At 32.2% G+C, this 15,746-nt stretch overlaps 1 protein-coding gene across 2 annotated transcripts in view; it reads right to left on the reverse strand.

Moving 5' to 3' along the window:
• The window catches only part of REV3L (REV3 like, DNA directed polymerase zeta catalytic subunit), a 146,328-nt gene that overhangs the window by 41,709 nt on the left and 88,873 nt on the right, over nt 1-15,746 (reverse strand). For both annotated transcript variants that reach the window (XM_031680136.2, XM_031680138.2), the window contains 5 exons: nt 14,885-15,010; nt 11,131-11,323; nt 9,861-9,972; nt 4,649-4,764; nt 2,130-2,248 (listed from right to left, as the gene is read on the reverse strand). In XM_031680136.2, coding sequence (XP_031535996.2) covers nt 2,130-2,248; nt 4,649-4,764; nt 9,861-9,972; nt 11,131-11,323; nt 14,885-15,010 — 666 coding nt within the window. The remainder of the gene's footprint in view (nt 1-2,129; nt 2,249-4,648; nt 4,765-9,860; nt 9,973-11,130; nt 11,324-14,884; nt 15,011-15,746) is intronic.

Genomic DNA, 15,746 nt, shown 5'->3' on the forward strand with positions numbered 1-15,746 from the left:
AGATGTCCTAGAGAGAACAAGGAGATTTTACTTTCATTTTATAAATGCTTCTACATCTATTTTCTTAAATAGTGAATATAAATTAAGTTTAATAAAGAGCATATTAAAAACAAACTATAAAGATTTAAGAAAATAATAATAGAGTTAGAAACAGCAAAATGTCATGAGGGAGATACAGATAAAAGAAATAAAGATTAAAAAGAGCCTCTGGAACTATTTAAATCCAGAAAAAATAGTTTGAGGGCCTTTAATATTAAAAATATTCTCAGGGCCAGCTTCTGTCCAAGGTCATCACCCTTAAAGTTCTAGAACAACTTGAGATGTAAGACAGTACCTTCCACACGTTCATTCAAGGTTTCATGGGAATTTCCAAATTGCCAGGAGTACTTTGGGTTGGGAAAAAGTGACAGTCTGATTTGGCCCATCTAGGAAGTGAGGGTGAGTTACCCAACTCGTAACTTTTCTCACAGTTGTTCCTCTCAGATACAAATAAAGAGCAGAGATTTTATATATTCAGCCCAGAATTAGAGAAAGCCTTTGATCCTGAATTTTCAGTAAAGACTAAAGAAAGCCCTTAACTATGTTTAAATATTTACTCTCTATTTTGTGGTTTTAAGCTAATAGTTGATAATTGCTGTAACTGCCTTTTGGATCTTCAGGAATGAAAAGACCCCTGAAATTAGGATTCAATAATTTAATTTTGTATTTATATACTTAATACATGTGTTCATTTCAGGCAACATCAGAGACTGCAGTTTGAAATATATATAATAGAATATACAGACCAAATACTTTACAGTCTCTGTACCTTCCATATCCTATGCCATATCACTAGGAAGTGCAGTTAACCCTTGAACAACACAGGGCTTAGGGGCACCAACCCCCATGCAGCCGAAAATCTGTATAGAAATGTTACAGCCATCTTTTCTTATCTGTGAATCTTAATCCGTGATTCAAGCAACTGGGGATTCAACCAAACTGTAGACTGTGCAGTGTTGTAGTATGTATCTGCTGGGAAAAAAATTCCTGTATAAGTTGATCTGTGCAGTCCAAACCCATGTTGTCTGAAGCCCAACTGTATTTTGATTAATATTTTAAGGTGAAACAACAGGATAAAATTATCCTCAAGCAGCTACATACATAGTACATTTTCAAATTACATGAAATGTGAGCTTAACTTGCATAACTTTAGGTTCATGGTGCAGAGAGAAAATAAAAAGAAAAATGGGAATACCTAAATTTTATATAAAGAGCGTATTTCCTTATCTGGAAGAATTACTGTATGATAGTGTCCAAAAGAATTGCAGAGGGCATGCTTAAAAACTCAAATCTTTATATAAATATAGACGAGTCAGAAAAGATCACAGTTAATAATGAGTATATAATAGAAGATGTATAATGAGAAAGTTTCAAAGGGATGTAGCTGAAGAATATAGTTCTCTTTTAAATATAAAGATTTTATCTGATATTACCCGAAGTCCAAAATCTGAGAATAGACCAATGTACTGTAGGTATCTTTTTTTCTTACATTTTTGGTGAAAGAATTATTTCTCTGAGTGATTGCAAATTAATATGATAGCTTGTTGAAATATGTACTACCAAAAATCCTTATCTGGGCCTCCAAAGTCTCAACTGGATGTTGCCATTAACTATTTCCACGCACTGTCTTTCTAATTCACCCAGTTTTTAAATATCCTTAGTTCAAAAAGTTCCTTCCTATGTCTAGACTAAATTTTTCTTACTGTAATAAATCAGAAAGGTCAACCTGACTTCCTCTGGCCTTGAGCATAAAAATGATTTAAGAGCAAAAAATGGTGAAATGATACAACATCCCATACATACAACATAACATTTTATGATAGCTACAGACTTTTACAGCCCCTGCTATTTGTGCTCAGACACAAATAGGAAAAAAAAAAATCATCAATTACGTTAAAGTTAAATACTTCTGTAGCTTTGCATTTTAGAATGTAGTATTTATTTTTGTTAACTCTACTTAAGTATAAGAAAAATAATTCACAAAGAAGCATAGTTACCTAGGAAGCTATATGGATATTCTGTAATGGTTAAAATCATTATATTGACCTAATCTCTTATTCCCAAACCAAATTTCAGATAAAATACCTTACCTCATTTCTCATGATTCTCCAAAGATTTAGTGTAATTCGGCCAACGATATTTATCTCACTCATTGTATCTGATCCATAGTCATCCCTTTCTGCTGTAAATCTGTTCTCAGTTTTGTCATCTATAGAAATGAATACAGATTGCTTCAGAACTCACGAAAACCAAATTTCCAAGCAAACTATGTCAAAGAAAATGAGAATAATAAAAATGAAAGATGAAGACTACAGGTGAAATAAAATTCAGTCTGTTTTGTACTAGATGAGAATAATCATTTTGACTAATAAAACAGTTTTTCTTTCCTCTTTAAGTTATGAAAGAATTTTGTGAAATATATTTGAGAACTGTATATAATTAATAATAAATGTGTATATATACACATACATATTTTTAAAAAATCCTTTTCTCTTTAAATACGGTAATTTCCAGTGCTATCTTTACAAACACCTAATGCTGCAGCATTTCTTTGGTGTTTGGATGAAAAATATTTATTGTTAAACTGGTCATTTCTTGGGAAAAAAAAATGGTAGAATTTTGAACCTAAACAATTCTCTGAAAATTTGTTGACATTAATTAATAATGTTAATATTCAGGATGAAACTCTCTTAACTGTGTATGGAGAACTAGACGAAGAGCTCCTTTTATAGTGAACAGAGTTCTGAGTCTAGTTTCTCAGAATAGAAATTAAAATTTGTTTCTCCTGCACAACACTGGGTATATATGAATGTTGTTGATTAGAGGCTCTGGAATAATAAGTATATTTACCGTATTTGAATGTCTATTATGTTCTAAGAACTTTGCAAACATTATTTCTTTCATTTTAATATTTTGTTACTATAGTGTTTATTTTGCACTGTAGTACATTCAGAAATGTTACACTATGCCCTAGGCCATACCATAACAGAACTAGTATTCTACACCAGGGTTACCTGATTCTAATGACCATGTATGCACACCCACACCCACTGCTCTTCATTCTTTATTTAAAAGTTTTTTTTCAGGTGTACAGCATAGTGATTCAGTATTTTTGCAGATTATATTCCATTGTACATTATTACAAGATAATGGGTATAATTCTATGTGCTATGCAGTATGAAACTAACACAATATTGAAAATCAGCTGAAAACAACTATACTTCAGTAAAAAATAGTTTAAAAAAGTTTTAAGAATTTGTTTAGCAAACATATAACATTCACTATGTTCTCAGGCACTGTTCAAAGTATTTCACAATTTCCCTATAAATTCTATTACCATGTTACAGATGACAAATTAAGGTATGGATAGGTTAAGTAACTTGCTTGACATCACAAGGCTAGTTAGCAGAATAGCCAGGATTTGAACCTTTCCAGAATGTGCTCTTTACCATGCCTTTCTTATCACGCCCTCTCTATTGCACCAGCTGCCTCATGAAAATGCTTTCAGCAGTGTTCTAAAAGGGGAGGAGCTTTCATTCATTCTTCTGATCTGAAGTCATATACCTTACCCATTACAATTACTTAATTAATAAGTGCACTGAATACTCATGCTGCCCTTTCTGAATATTCAGAAATCTATCCTAAGTGGAATCTTGAAAAAATTGAGATATACCATTATTCCTATCACTCAAGGGACACAGAATCTACAAAAAAAAAAATTCATGCAGGGAATGACTAAAAGCAGCTATGCCTTTTTATTCCAATTTTTGCAGAGCTCAAAATATTTATTGTCTTCAAATTTTCTAGCTTCAACCTTTCCCGGTAAATTTACCAATAATTTAGACATCTTATTGACTTAATAACCCCTCTCAGGAGGTCTCTTGATTAGTTTTACTAATTTTGTATTTGGTCTTTTAGCCTCCCAAAGTATATGCTACTTTGTCCTGATCAGATTTGTGGGGGGCATTTAAAACAAAGTTATTAAAAATTCTGTAACTATAAAGAAAACATAATTTTAAAAATTGCTTTAAAAACTATAGTTTTGATATGAATATTATTATTGACCCCTCTTCAATTACAATCACACTTTTGGGAACAGCCTTCAAAATTCACAGTTTTTAGTATTCCTCTACTATCTTCTCCTTTTTCACCAAATAGATAAAACATAAAGCCAGACAAATAAAATAAAATAAAGTTATGGTGTATCAAGTCAAAGAAGTGTTAAGTGCTTCAAAATGATTATGAAGACTATTTCATAATATAGAAAAATACTTATGATAAAATGCTAGATGAAGAAAGCATAATAAAAACGGGATATATGTATGATTAAAGTTATATAAAAATAAAGAGCTATGTATGTATATGAAAAATGACTGAAGGAATAATGAACAACAAATGTACTAACTTTATATATAGCAGTGAGATTATGGTATTTTTTCTTTTACTTTTCTTGATTTTTAAATTTTTATATAATGACATTATATCTAGAACTTATACAATTTAGTATTAAAAACTAGGCTAAAGCAATAATACTTTTAAACATCTTGTCTTTATTTATCTTGTAACTTGCTCTGCAGTTGAACAATAAAACATTCACAGTGCTTCATACCTGGTACCCGAGAGATCATCTGGCATAAGTCAACACTTAGGGCAGCAGCCCTTTGTAAGAGGTAACCCCAGGAATGCATCTGAATCTCATATCCTAGCAGAATATCAGGGTCATACCTAAAGGAAGAATAAAAAAATTAAACAAGGACCACACATTTGAACCTTTAACTAGAAGAACTGTTTCTTCATGATATAAAGTATCAAACACTCTATAAAAGCTTCTCAGGTGGAGGAGATGATATAGTGGTACCTATAGAATTTCTGTACAGGAAGGGATGGGATGATTAGAATTCTCAGTTTGAAGCTACTTTTGTAAAGCAAGCATAGTTTTTTACTTAGATTGTGTATTTAATTGACATGACTTGGAAAAGGGGCTGCTAGAAATTGGGGTGGGAGGCAGGCATTACCAGTGAAGTATATGCAGGAGGGTATGATGGAGATATAATGCAGGGACGGGTGGGGTGAAGTATGAGGGCATGTGCGGATACTGTATTTTGAAAATGATCCCCCAGGTCATTCCGTTGCCACTTCTCTACCTTTCTACCCTCTACTGTCCTTAAACAGTTTTAATGCTGAGAAAGAAAATGAAAATGTTTTCCTTCTCTTACTTAATTTTAGTAATGACTTTGTCCTCACATAAAGTAAGGTCTCAGTAATGGCAAGTTTGTCCTCTAAACTTAAGAGGAAGGTGACTCAGTTTAATGAGAGAATGAAATATAAAAAGGGGTGAGATTAATGTGGGTAATTTAAGCATCAGAAACTAGGAGAAAAATGTGCTCGCTGAGGTCAGAGTTGCACTGGTAGAATTGAATCAACAATCTGCATCCAACCCAGAAGGAGCCTCTTTGTGACTTCTCTTAGGACTTCCATGGTGACCACCATGGAAAAATGGTTATAGTACAAAGGAAAATTAACATGAAGATGTACTTTAATGGGAAAATTGTGTGAGCAAGACAAAACTGATTAGTCTTAAGTGCAGAGTAAAAACTTTATAAAGCTATCAAATTAGAAGCTCCATATTACTCTGATTATTGTACTATTGTTTATAAAAGCCAAGAAGCAGAGTGAAAGATCACAAACATTCATAAACTTGGGTTTTGCACAACTGCTTATAAAGTTACACTGAACTGTGGGATATGCAGTCTGTCCAGATCATATCACTGCCACTTGAAGTATCATCCAACGACTGCAGTATAGGATTGCACCAGTTTACTGAGGTAAGCTTTATATGGTATTCTGCAAGTCTATGGTATAACAATGGATTATAGGCAGAAGAGATCTATTTTTAGAACTGGATTGCTAATATTTTACCATATTTCCATAGCTACTTTCTTTAAATGGGTACTAAATGGCTTCAGTTCTTATTTAGACAACAAAAATAAGAATGCCACAAAAATGTCTTCTTATTTTTAACCTGGAGAATTTAAGGGGCTGATGTGTAAAGAACTAGGTTCAAACTTCTGCAATAACATTCTTTTCATTTTTCCCATTCCTTAAAGGCCTTATAAGATACATTCCCTAATGTAAATTTCAGTATCCCGTGATCTGCTTGTGATCCACTGTTATACTACAGACTTACAGAGTAGCCTTAAAATTTGTCAGGAGAAAAAGATAACATATATATCACTCATATGTTTTTCTCTATATATAAAGGACTGAAATTTCTGCGAAAACCACTAAATTTAATAAACATTTTACTGATTAATTTAATAAGACAGCCAAACGGATCTTTTCACCAACATTTAAGTGTTTTCTTGGTAGAAAGTGCTATGTGGAATGTGTAGCTCTGGAAAAAAGAGCAGGATTATAATACGAGCACAGAGAGGCAAAAAAAAAAAAAAGCAAGGCAATATACAACAGTGAGGCCTAATCTCAGAGATCAGAGGTCAAAAAGGTAGATTAATTCTTAAAAAGGAAGTCCAGAAATGTCTTAGGGCCTCAAGAAAAGAGAAATCTCCCAATACCCTTACTGCTCAGTAGTCATCTAACATAACATCCAATATCTTAACACATCTTTGTTGGTAGCAACTTCATCAACTGTTGCATTAAAGTTAAACTCTTTCCAGAGCTGTCAGAGATGAACTATCTGTATGACGAGTGCATCTCCCTGTAAAACTAAGTACGTAAATGTTTAAATTTGAGAAACTGGGGCAGAAGTGTCAAGGCTCTAAGGATGGTCAGGGATAGGAGATTTGAAGGATTCCCATACACACGCAAAAGAACCCATGTAGCTGACTACTTTATGCCAAGAGTAACTCAGAACAGGCATTACAATCTGATTGCAGCTGACCTTGATGTTAAGAGAATTTGGAAGATTGCTGGAGTATCTATCACGTACATTTCTAAGCATGGGTACAACATGAAGAGGATGCCAGATGATTACAGAGCCCTTCTGTTGTAACTTACATATTTCTTCCAACTTCTTCACCCAAATCTCTAATTATTATCATCTAATTATTATCAGAATTACTACTCCAATCAGTTACTTGCTCTGTTGTGGCAACTAACAGAGTGGTTAAGTACACTTATTTTTTTGATAATGTTTCAAAAATATTTTTTTCTCAAAAAGTGTCTATTTTGTAAACTACACCTGCTCACAGAAAACCACTGAAAAAACAAAGTTATCCTTAATACTTCTCTTAATGGATTTATTAAATAGATTTTATTCTTTTAGGAGAACTATGTGGCTGTTTCAGTATTTTCAGATCTATTATGTATATTTATTTTTTGTCCTAGAGGCTGTTTAGTCTTATAAGACTCTCAAGGCTGAATAAAACGTATTTCAAGTTCAAAGTCCCAAGAGTCCCATATTTGTTCTGTGAAAACATCTGGTGACAATAACAAAATCTCAGTGACTTATTCTTCAATTTTTGTAAATTTTATTCACTCTACCAGGTTTCTAAAAGTTATAGAAAGAAAAAGGTTGGGTAGACAGGTTTAGTGGTGAAGAATGAAACTGTGGAGAAAATGGAAACAGCAGAAATATGAAAATGATTTTATTTGCTTAGGCAGAAAAAAGCTGCTTCACAACTAATATTTTAGATAACCCACTAACATCTGTACAGGTGAGAGGTAAGGGCCTTCTAGGGGAGTGGCAATGGGCAGGGGGAAGGGGAAAGGAATGATCTTGAAAAATAGTTGAGGTTAAATGGATAGGATGTAATGTATGGATGTAGGGAAGAGAAAAAGGGAAGAATCAAAAATTATTTAAGTTAGGAAGGCTGGGGAAATGTAAAATTAATAGTTCAGGGAACAGAAAGTGAAAAACGATTGTTACAAGAAAATAATGGTTTTACTTGTTTAATTTCACTTTATACTACTTTATGTGTTTGCAACTTCATGAAATAAATATTAAGAATGGAAAATTAAATACAAAATCTTTGAGAATATTCATCTATATTTTATTCAGTTTAATATTTAGCACCTAGCAGTGTACCATACACGTAGAGTTAACATTTAAGTACTGACCAGGCTAAGAGTTTTACATGCTTTATCTCACTTAATTCTTGTATCTACCCATTTTATAGATGTGGAAATTAAAGTTCAGAGAGAGAAATAAAACTTGCTCAGGACAAAAAAGACAGAGCTGGCTGACTCCCAAGCCTACACTGTTAGCAAAGCCTGTTTTGTGGGGTGTAAGAAGGTATAAGAAACAAATAATCTTTTAGGGAGTGGTCTGGACTAATATATAAAGGATACTACAGAATTGAAATGTTGATATTAAAGCATCTTTGTTCTCTAATAACCATATGATCTTTTAGAGAACTAGAAGTTAGTTTTATTTTGTTTACTACATTTTTCTTAACAATTAGCACAATTCATGTTACAGACATGTAAGATAGCTACACTTGCAAATGATTAACAAGATTCTCAATACTGGCAGGTAATTCTATTGTTGGCAATATACCTAACAAGGAGAAGACAAGCATACAAAGCCCAGGGACATTATTGGTTATATGCTGGCCCATAAAATGGTATTTGACTAAAACTCTTTATGTGTTCCTTTTGCTAAGCTGCTTATAGAAGTAAAAGTGTGGGCACTGAAAGTACCTGATATGTTGACAGTCTCTGTGAGAATATAAAAGATAGGACTGACAATGGCAAGTCTCAGACGGATGGGAATCCAACGAGTCATCAGTGCTATAAATAGTAAAAATACATTCCTCTTTTTTCTTCCCTAGCATCGTGGGTAGCAGCATATCACTTTTGATGCTTTTATATTTTTAATTTTGTTTTGTTGGAAATATTTTCTGGTTTTCTAATTTTCAAAATGGTTTATGTTAAACCATCTGGGATTCAATCAGATGTTGAGTCAGCAGAGTATCATCTTGGTCTTTAATGCAGTATATCATCTCAGTTTTACATGAAAAAGTTCAACTACAAAAGCAGAACAGAAAGGGTTGAGTCTAACAACACACTCAAGGACAGTTTTTATCCATACATCAAGATCCAAAGAGTACTTTCCAGCTTGCTTTAGGCATTTAAAAACCTAAACCTAGCAATGGGCAAAGTTTTAAGTTCCTAGAAAAGTGAAGCACATGGCTACTAACAGTTATACTCTTGAGAAAATGTGAAAGATCCACTTAATTGTTTTATTTTTAAATTAAAATATTTTTGGTTAAAAAATCTTTGCCATAAATTTTGATAAGACTCTACTATCAACTATCAAATGGCCAAAAGAGATGTTTAAGGAACTATGTATGCAAAAGAGTATGTACCAGATAGTCCTAAATTTATGAACAGATTGCATTCCAAAGCTTTCTGGAATTACTGATTTTTTTAGAACTCAGAAAAAATTTACTTAAAAAAAAGAAAGAAAAATTTAAAAATGTACTGAAATGGTGGCTGGCTCCTAAGGTATAAGCCTATTTAATGAATAATACAATGTAACTTCAGTACAGTTCCTCATTATTTCACCACCATAGAAAAATGCTAAAGTCCAGCTAGGAAAGCTAGAGGCTAAGCTAATGTTTCTCTTTCACAGGCCCCTCAATCCTGAGAATAGAATATTCTTTTTCTTATTCCTAATCTGATGGATATGGTGATGGTGGTGGGAGGTGAGGGCAAAATCTTTCCAGGGATAACTTCTTTCAAGGGCCACAGGAAGGGGCTCTCATCCTCTTTCTTACCTGCACACCTATATTTATTGGCAATAGTACAAAAGGACTCTATGAAAAAAAAAAACTGAAAAATCAGAAAACACAAAACAATACCTCTTTATTATATCTGCAACTTCTTGAAAAAGTGCCTTTTCATCAGCAGCATAGGTAACTTCTAGTCCTGTAATTCCAGACCTAATGAGTAATGGGGTCTGAGATCTGACATCTAAGAAATAAACAAAATGTTTATTATATATAATTGTGTAAGTACTATTATCCTTTACTTTTGAGTGAAATTATGCTACAAAAATACTTTAAATTAAGACAGCATTCCCCAAAGCAAATATATGATTAACTCAGTTTCTTAAAAAATTTCTCAAAGGTTTTCTAGTTTAATATGCAACTGAAAATTCAAATTTCGTATTTTCAGTTATTTTCCGAAAAGTCTACATTCACAAAATTCCCCAGATAACCTGTCACCTCAAGAGAAATTTTATTACTTTGTTTCTTCCTATAGGAAGAGCCTTGCTTAGTAGAGAATGTTTAAATTAGTGGTGTGCTGGAGAATATTTACAACTACCTCTCCAGGGGAAAAAAACCTCTGATTTGTAGTGCTTGCTTAGCTCCAAGATGTGAAAACTCACCAGGGCTAATTTCAAACTACCAATGTGACATCCACTAGATCAAAAAATTCATGAAAATTTAGCAATTGGCTCATGAGCTGGTACACCAGCTCATGCACACCACTGATTAAACTGCAAATTCCATACAGTTTTTGTTCTGTGCTAAGACTTCCTCTTCAGTTGACTGAATTCACGTATTACCATTTAAAACTGCAGAGGGACACCTAGTATTTTATAAAGTGCCTTAAGTGATGTCCTATATGAAGAACCTCTGAACCAAAGGTGTATATATTTAGGAAGAGATATCAACAGAATGTATCTTAAGTTTCCTATAAACCATTAACTTACAGTAGTAACTTGACTTCTTAAAGCAAAGAGAAACACTGTATTAACAGCAAAATACCAGCATGCATATATAAGGAAGATTGTCCACCCAACTTAGAGATACATAATCATTTGAATTCAGTATTAACAATTAGTATTTTATAAAATAACATTGAGATCAAATTAGATAAGCTTACTGGAAATTTTATTAAGCTCTTCATATTTACTGTATTGCTTCTGACTTCTAACAATAATTCAAGGAAGAATAATGAATCTAGGACAAAGTTATACACAATACTTCCTACTCCCACCTCAGCAAACATTTTAGAAAGGAGTTCCTTATGCTTGCTTGGTTTAGATCTCCAACACAGAAACTGCTCCATGAAAAAGTTCATCCTAGGGTGGGTATATACAAAATTAATAAAAATGAACAATACCTTGACTAGAGACTGTCTTGTCTTTATCAATCACTATTACACCTGTAAGTTCTGTTTTGTCTGTATCTGGTAGTGGAGTGTCAGATGAGATGCAGTAGAACAGAGCACAGATTGGGTCAAATTCAGGATCTGGTTCTAAGTCTCGTCTAGTTCGAGCATGCAATTCCACACTGATTAGGGTAAGATTCTGTATCTATAAGAGGAAATACAAATTATGCTTTTAAACATTTTTTGAGACACACTGTAAGAAGTATGTTTCACTAGGACTCCAAGGAAATACATGTGTAAAATTACAGAAAAAAAATGGTTATAAGGGACATGGTCACAATTTAATACTCCACAGATTAAAACTAGATTTTCACTTTTAAGAGTAGATTAAATCAATTCATATTTTTCTTTTAGAAAATCTGCTTGTGCTGTAATTTTTTTTCTGATTCTTTGTTTTCACACATCCAGTTTTTTAATTCCTTTAAAAATGATTCTGTGTTTATAATGCCTCCTAATTTCTTTTTTTTTTACATTTTTTATTGATTCATAATTATTTTACAGTGTTGTGTCAAATTCCAGTGTTCAGCACAATTTTTCAGTCATTCATGGACATATACACACTCATTGTCACATTTTTTTCTCTGTGATTTATCATAACATTTTGTGTATATTTCCCTGTGCTATACAGTGTAATCTTGTTTATCTATTCTACAATTTTGAAATCCCAGTCTATCCCTTCCCACCCTCTAATTTCTAAATGACTATATATACTTAAAACTATTTGTCTTAAAGTACATGTAGTGCCTCTCAACCTTCTCAATTCTTGTTTGAGAAAGAAAATGTACATTCAAACCAAAGCCTGTTACTATGTCTATCAGTTGGGGACTGGTTACATAAATTATGTGGCATCCTTAAAGGCTACATAGAATGGAATACTCTGTAACCCTTAACATTTTCAAAAGAATGAGCCAGATCTTAATGTCCTAATATGGAAAAATAACCACAATACATTGATAAATAGAACAAGTGAGTGTAGTATGCTTCCATGTATGTAAAAAATGTTAAGCACAAGCATAGAAAATGTCTGAAAAGAGACATAAAAAACATAAAACTGTTCATTGCCTTTGGGGAAGGAGACTGCTTAGTCTGAGGTGAGAGAGAAGCTTACTGTTCATTGTAAATCTTTTTCTCTTGATTTGAATTTTTTTTTACCATGTATATGTAATACTGTATGCATTCATTAGTAAATTTGTTATTAAATTGTGCATGTATAAGGCACATGGAATAAAACAGATTTCTAAAAATTCACCACTTTCCTTAAGAAATATGCTGCTGTTTAAAAAAAACCCTAATATCAAAAGATATTATTTTTAATTAATTAAAAAAAACAACTAAAATTAAAAAATCAAACCAAGTAAAATGGGGAGCTAAGGGAAAGAACTTTTACTTTTAAATATATACTCATCAGGATTTTTTTTTAAACAATACGCATGTACAAAAACTTAAAATGGAAAACCTCTCCCCAAATCCAAACAAATAAAAAAAAACAAATTAAAAAAATTTAATTTGAAAAGAATCAACATGTGGACTGACTATAGAGAAAACTGAAGACAATTTCAGGTCAAAAGAGTCCTGGAGGTTGATTTATTTATATACTAGGCCAAATTTTACACTCAAATTTTGCCTTTTTATTTCTTGATATAAAATAAAATGCATTAGTGTTCTCAGGGGCATTTTTTTTTTAAGCAAACATATGGAATGAGGAGATGGAAAGGGAGATTTACTGAGTGTGACTGGCAAAGAAGTGGGTAAGAAAGGGGGACAAGGATTGTAACCCTTCTCTTCTGCATTGAGTATTTATATGCAGAGGGGAGGGAGGGAGAGAGAGAGAGAGAGAGAGAGAGAGAGAGAGAGAGAGAGCAGCCCAAGGTAATGGGAAACAGAAGAAGAAAATGTTATGAGTACAATTTCCCAGAAAAAGGAAAAGTTTTTTTGGTTCATTCCCTACTTGACCACCAGGTGGCTATGTGGCATGTGCCCTGAGATAAAGAAAGCATGTGTGGGGAAGCTATCAGCAACCTGCCAGACCTCCAAAGTGATTTTAACTCGAAAGTGATTTTAACTTCAAGGCCCAGGATTCTGAAACAGGGTTACAGAGAAAAAAGTAACAGTTTAAGAAAAAAATTATGTTTTTCAAATAATAACAGAAAAATCAAAAGTAACAAGTCTTTTTTGCTAAGGTCTATCAAAATTGTTTTAATAAATATTTTTAACAAAGTATTTTAATTTTCTAATTTCAGGTATGTACTCGATAAAATATATATTCCTGAGTTTGTTACTTAATTTATCTGGGCTTCAGGGGATAGGTATAAAGGAGGAACTAAGTGAATGATGTCGAATGAAAAAAATGTACAAATAAATAATTAGGAAGTTAGACGATGTTCCAATCTAATCCTAAAAGAGTGTAATTATTAGTTCAAATATAGGGTAAAGATGAAGACAATATTTAAATTTTTCTCAGTTGATGCTCATCCAATCCTTAAACACTTTAAGACAATTCATTTGAGACCACAAAAAAATCAACAAAAAAATCAAATTCTCAGCTACAAGGGCAGACATAAAACAACTGTATAAACCAGCATTGGTCAAAAGAAATGTCATGAAAGTCACATATGTAATTTTAAATTTCCTAATAGTCAAATTAAAGGTAAAAACAGGTTAAATTAATTTAAAAATTTTTTCACTGAATCCAATGAAACATTACCCTTTCAACATGTAATCAATATAAAAAATTACTAATGAGATATTTTACATTTTTTTTACTATTAAGTCTCTGAAATCAGTATGTGTTTTTACATTTATAGCACAGCTCAACGAGGATGCAATTTTTTTTTATGGAAATAGCTGATCTGTATTTAGGTATTCTAAAAATTACAGTCGAAAAAGTAGTTTTATATACCTGAGTTGTTCCAGGCATACTTAAAAGTTTTCCAACAAATGAGTCAAGTATCAGTTTTTAACTCTTAATTAGTTAAGATTAAATGAAATTAAAAATTCCATTCCCAGATGTATAAGCCAAATTTTAAATTCTCAATAGCCACGTTTCTAGTGGCTACCATATCATACAGCACAGGTATAAACAATAGAAAAATATTCTAATTTCCACCTGACTATCAGTCTGATTATGTGTTCTGAGTGTGTTTTCTTTAACACAGGTAAATGTACAGTGAATCATTCACACACATATTCTCCAGTCTATCCTGTGACTGATGCACATTTCTCAAGACAGCTTTCCTAGTGTTTGCATATGGTCTGCGCTGTGAAGGTAACTAGGTTATATAATCTTATGTGAACAAATGAATTGTAGCAAGCACTAATCCACTGAGCCAACTAAATATAAAATACAAGTAGATTTTAATTTGGGATGTGATATAACATCCTAATATAACAACCCCAAAATAATATACAGTTTCTAATAGTTAAAAAAATTTTTCTAATTTTAGTAAAGAAGCTAAAACATTTTAAATTTAAAATATAATTTCAGTTATAAGATTTGTGAAATCACAAAGCAGTCTCAGTAACTGATGACTAATTTAAAAGTTTCTCTGTTTTATGTAAATATATGAAATAGTAAGACTAACAAGAATAAAATGAAGATTCACAGGTAAAGAATTCAATGTATTCCTCCTTCAGCAGAAAATTTCCATACTTGCACCACAGACTAAAACATGTTAAAGTGTATGTGTCTTTACTGTTGCAGTTTTACCTCATGTAAAGCTTTTGCCTCCTGTAAATTTTGTACGCTGACTTTGAAACCATAAGTATTGCTTAAAGATGGTCCATCAATCTCAGAAGTTTCTTTCTTTGGGGTATTTACTGCTGCAAATTGATTCTATTAAAAAAAAAAAAACAACACAGAGCCAGAAAAACATAAATGAGCAATCGCTTTCTTTCTTTTGATTACTTATTTCTGCTTAGATAATATATTTTGTGTTTAGTAATACATGATAAACTAGTATCATCTCTTTAAATCCACAAAGAAAATTAAGTATTTTATTAGCATTTTTTTTCAGGCTAGTAATTCAAGATACCAGAACTGGATACATGTAGAAACATCTGATATAATCTGTAAACAAACCAAATGTTGATCTTTTGAGTTTACAAGCCCCAAATTCTGAAAATGATAGTCTTGTAGAGAGCTGATAACTGTAGTAGAGGGACATTTATCTTGACCTTTCTTGAAGTATGCAAGCAAGCAAGCAAACAATATATGTGCAAATAGTCTGTGGCTAAAGTTTATAAAAGATTTTAAATTGTGGGTTTGTATTTTATCCTAATACAGCATGTATCTGAAAGATGAAGTAAAACAATTTTCAAAGGGTTAGAATAATCTTCACTTAAAAAAATTTTTTTTTCTGATTTCCAAATCCATTAACGATTTTCTCCAAAATGTCGATTTATGTTCACAACACTTGTTTTTAATAGATATGGCTTGTAATTCATTAATACTGATTTAAAAATGGAAGTTTAGAAAAGTATTTGTAATTTCAAAATAGAAATACTAAAATATATTTTATGTAGTTAATGATATTTATAAAAAGTGGCCACTATGGAAGTAATTTCTATCA

The sequence above is a fragment of the Vicugna pacos genome, chromosome 8, assembly GCF_048564905.1.
Source record: "Vicugna pacos chromosome 8, VicPac4, whole genome shotgun sequence".
NCBI lineage: Eukaryota > Metazoa > Chordata > Mammalia > Artiodactyla > Camelidae > Vicugna > Vicugna pacos.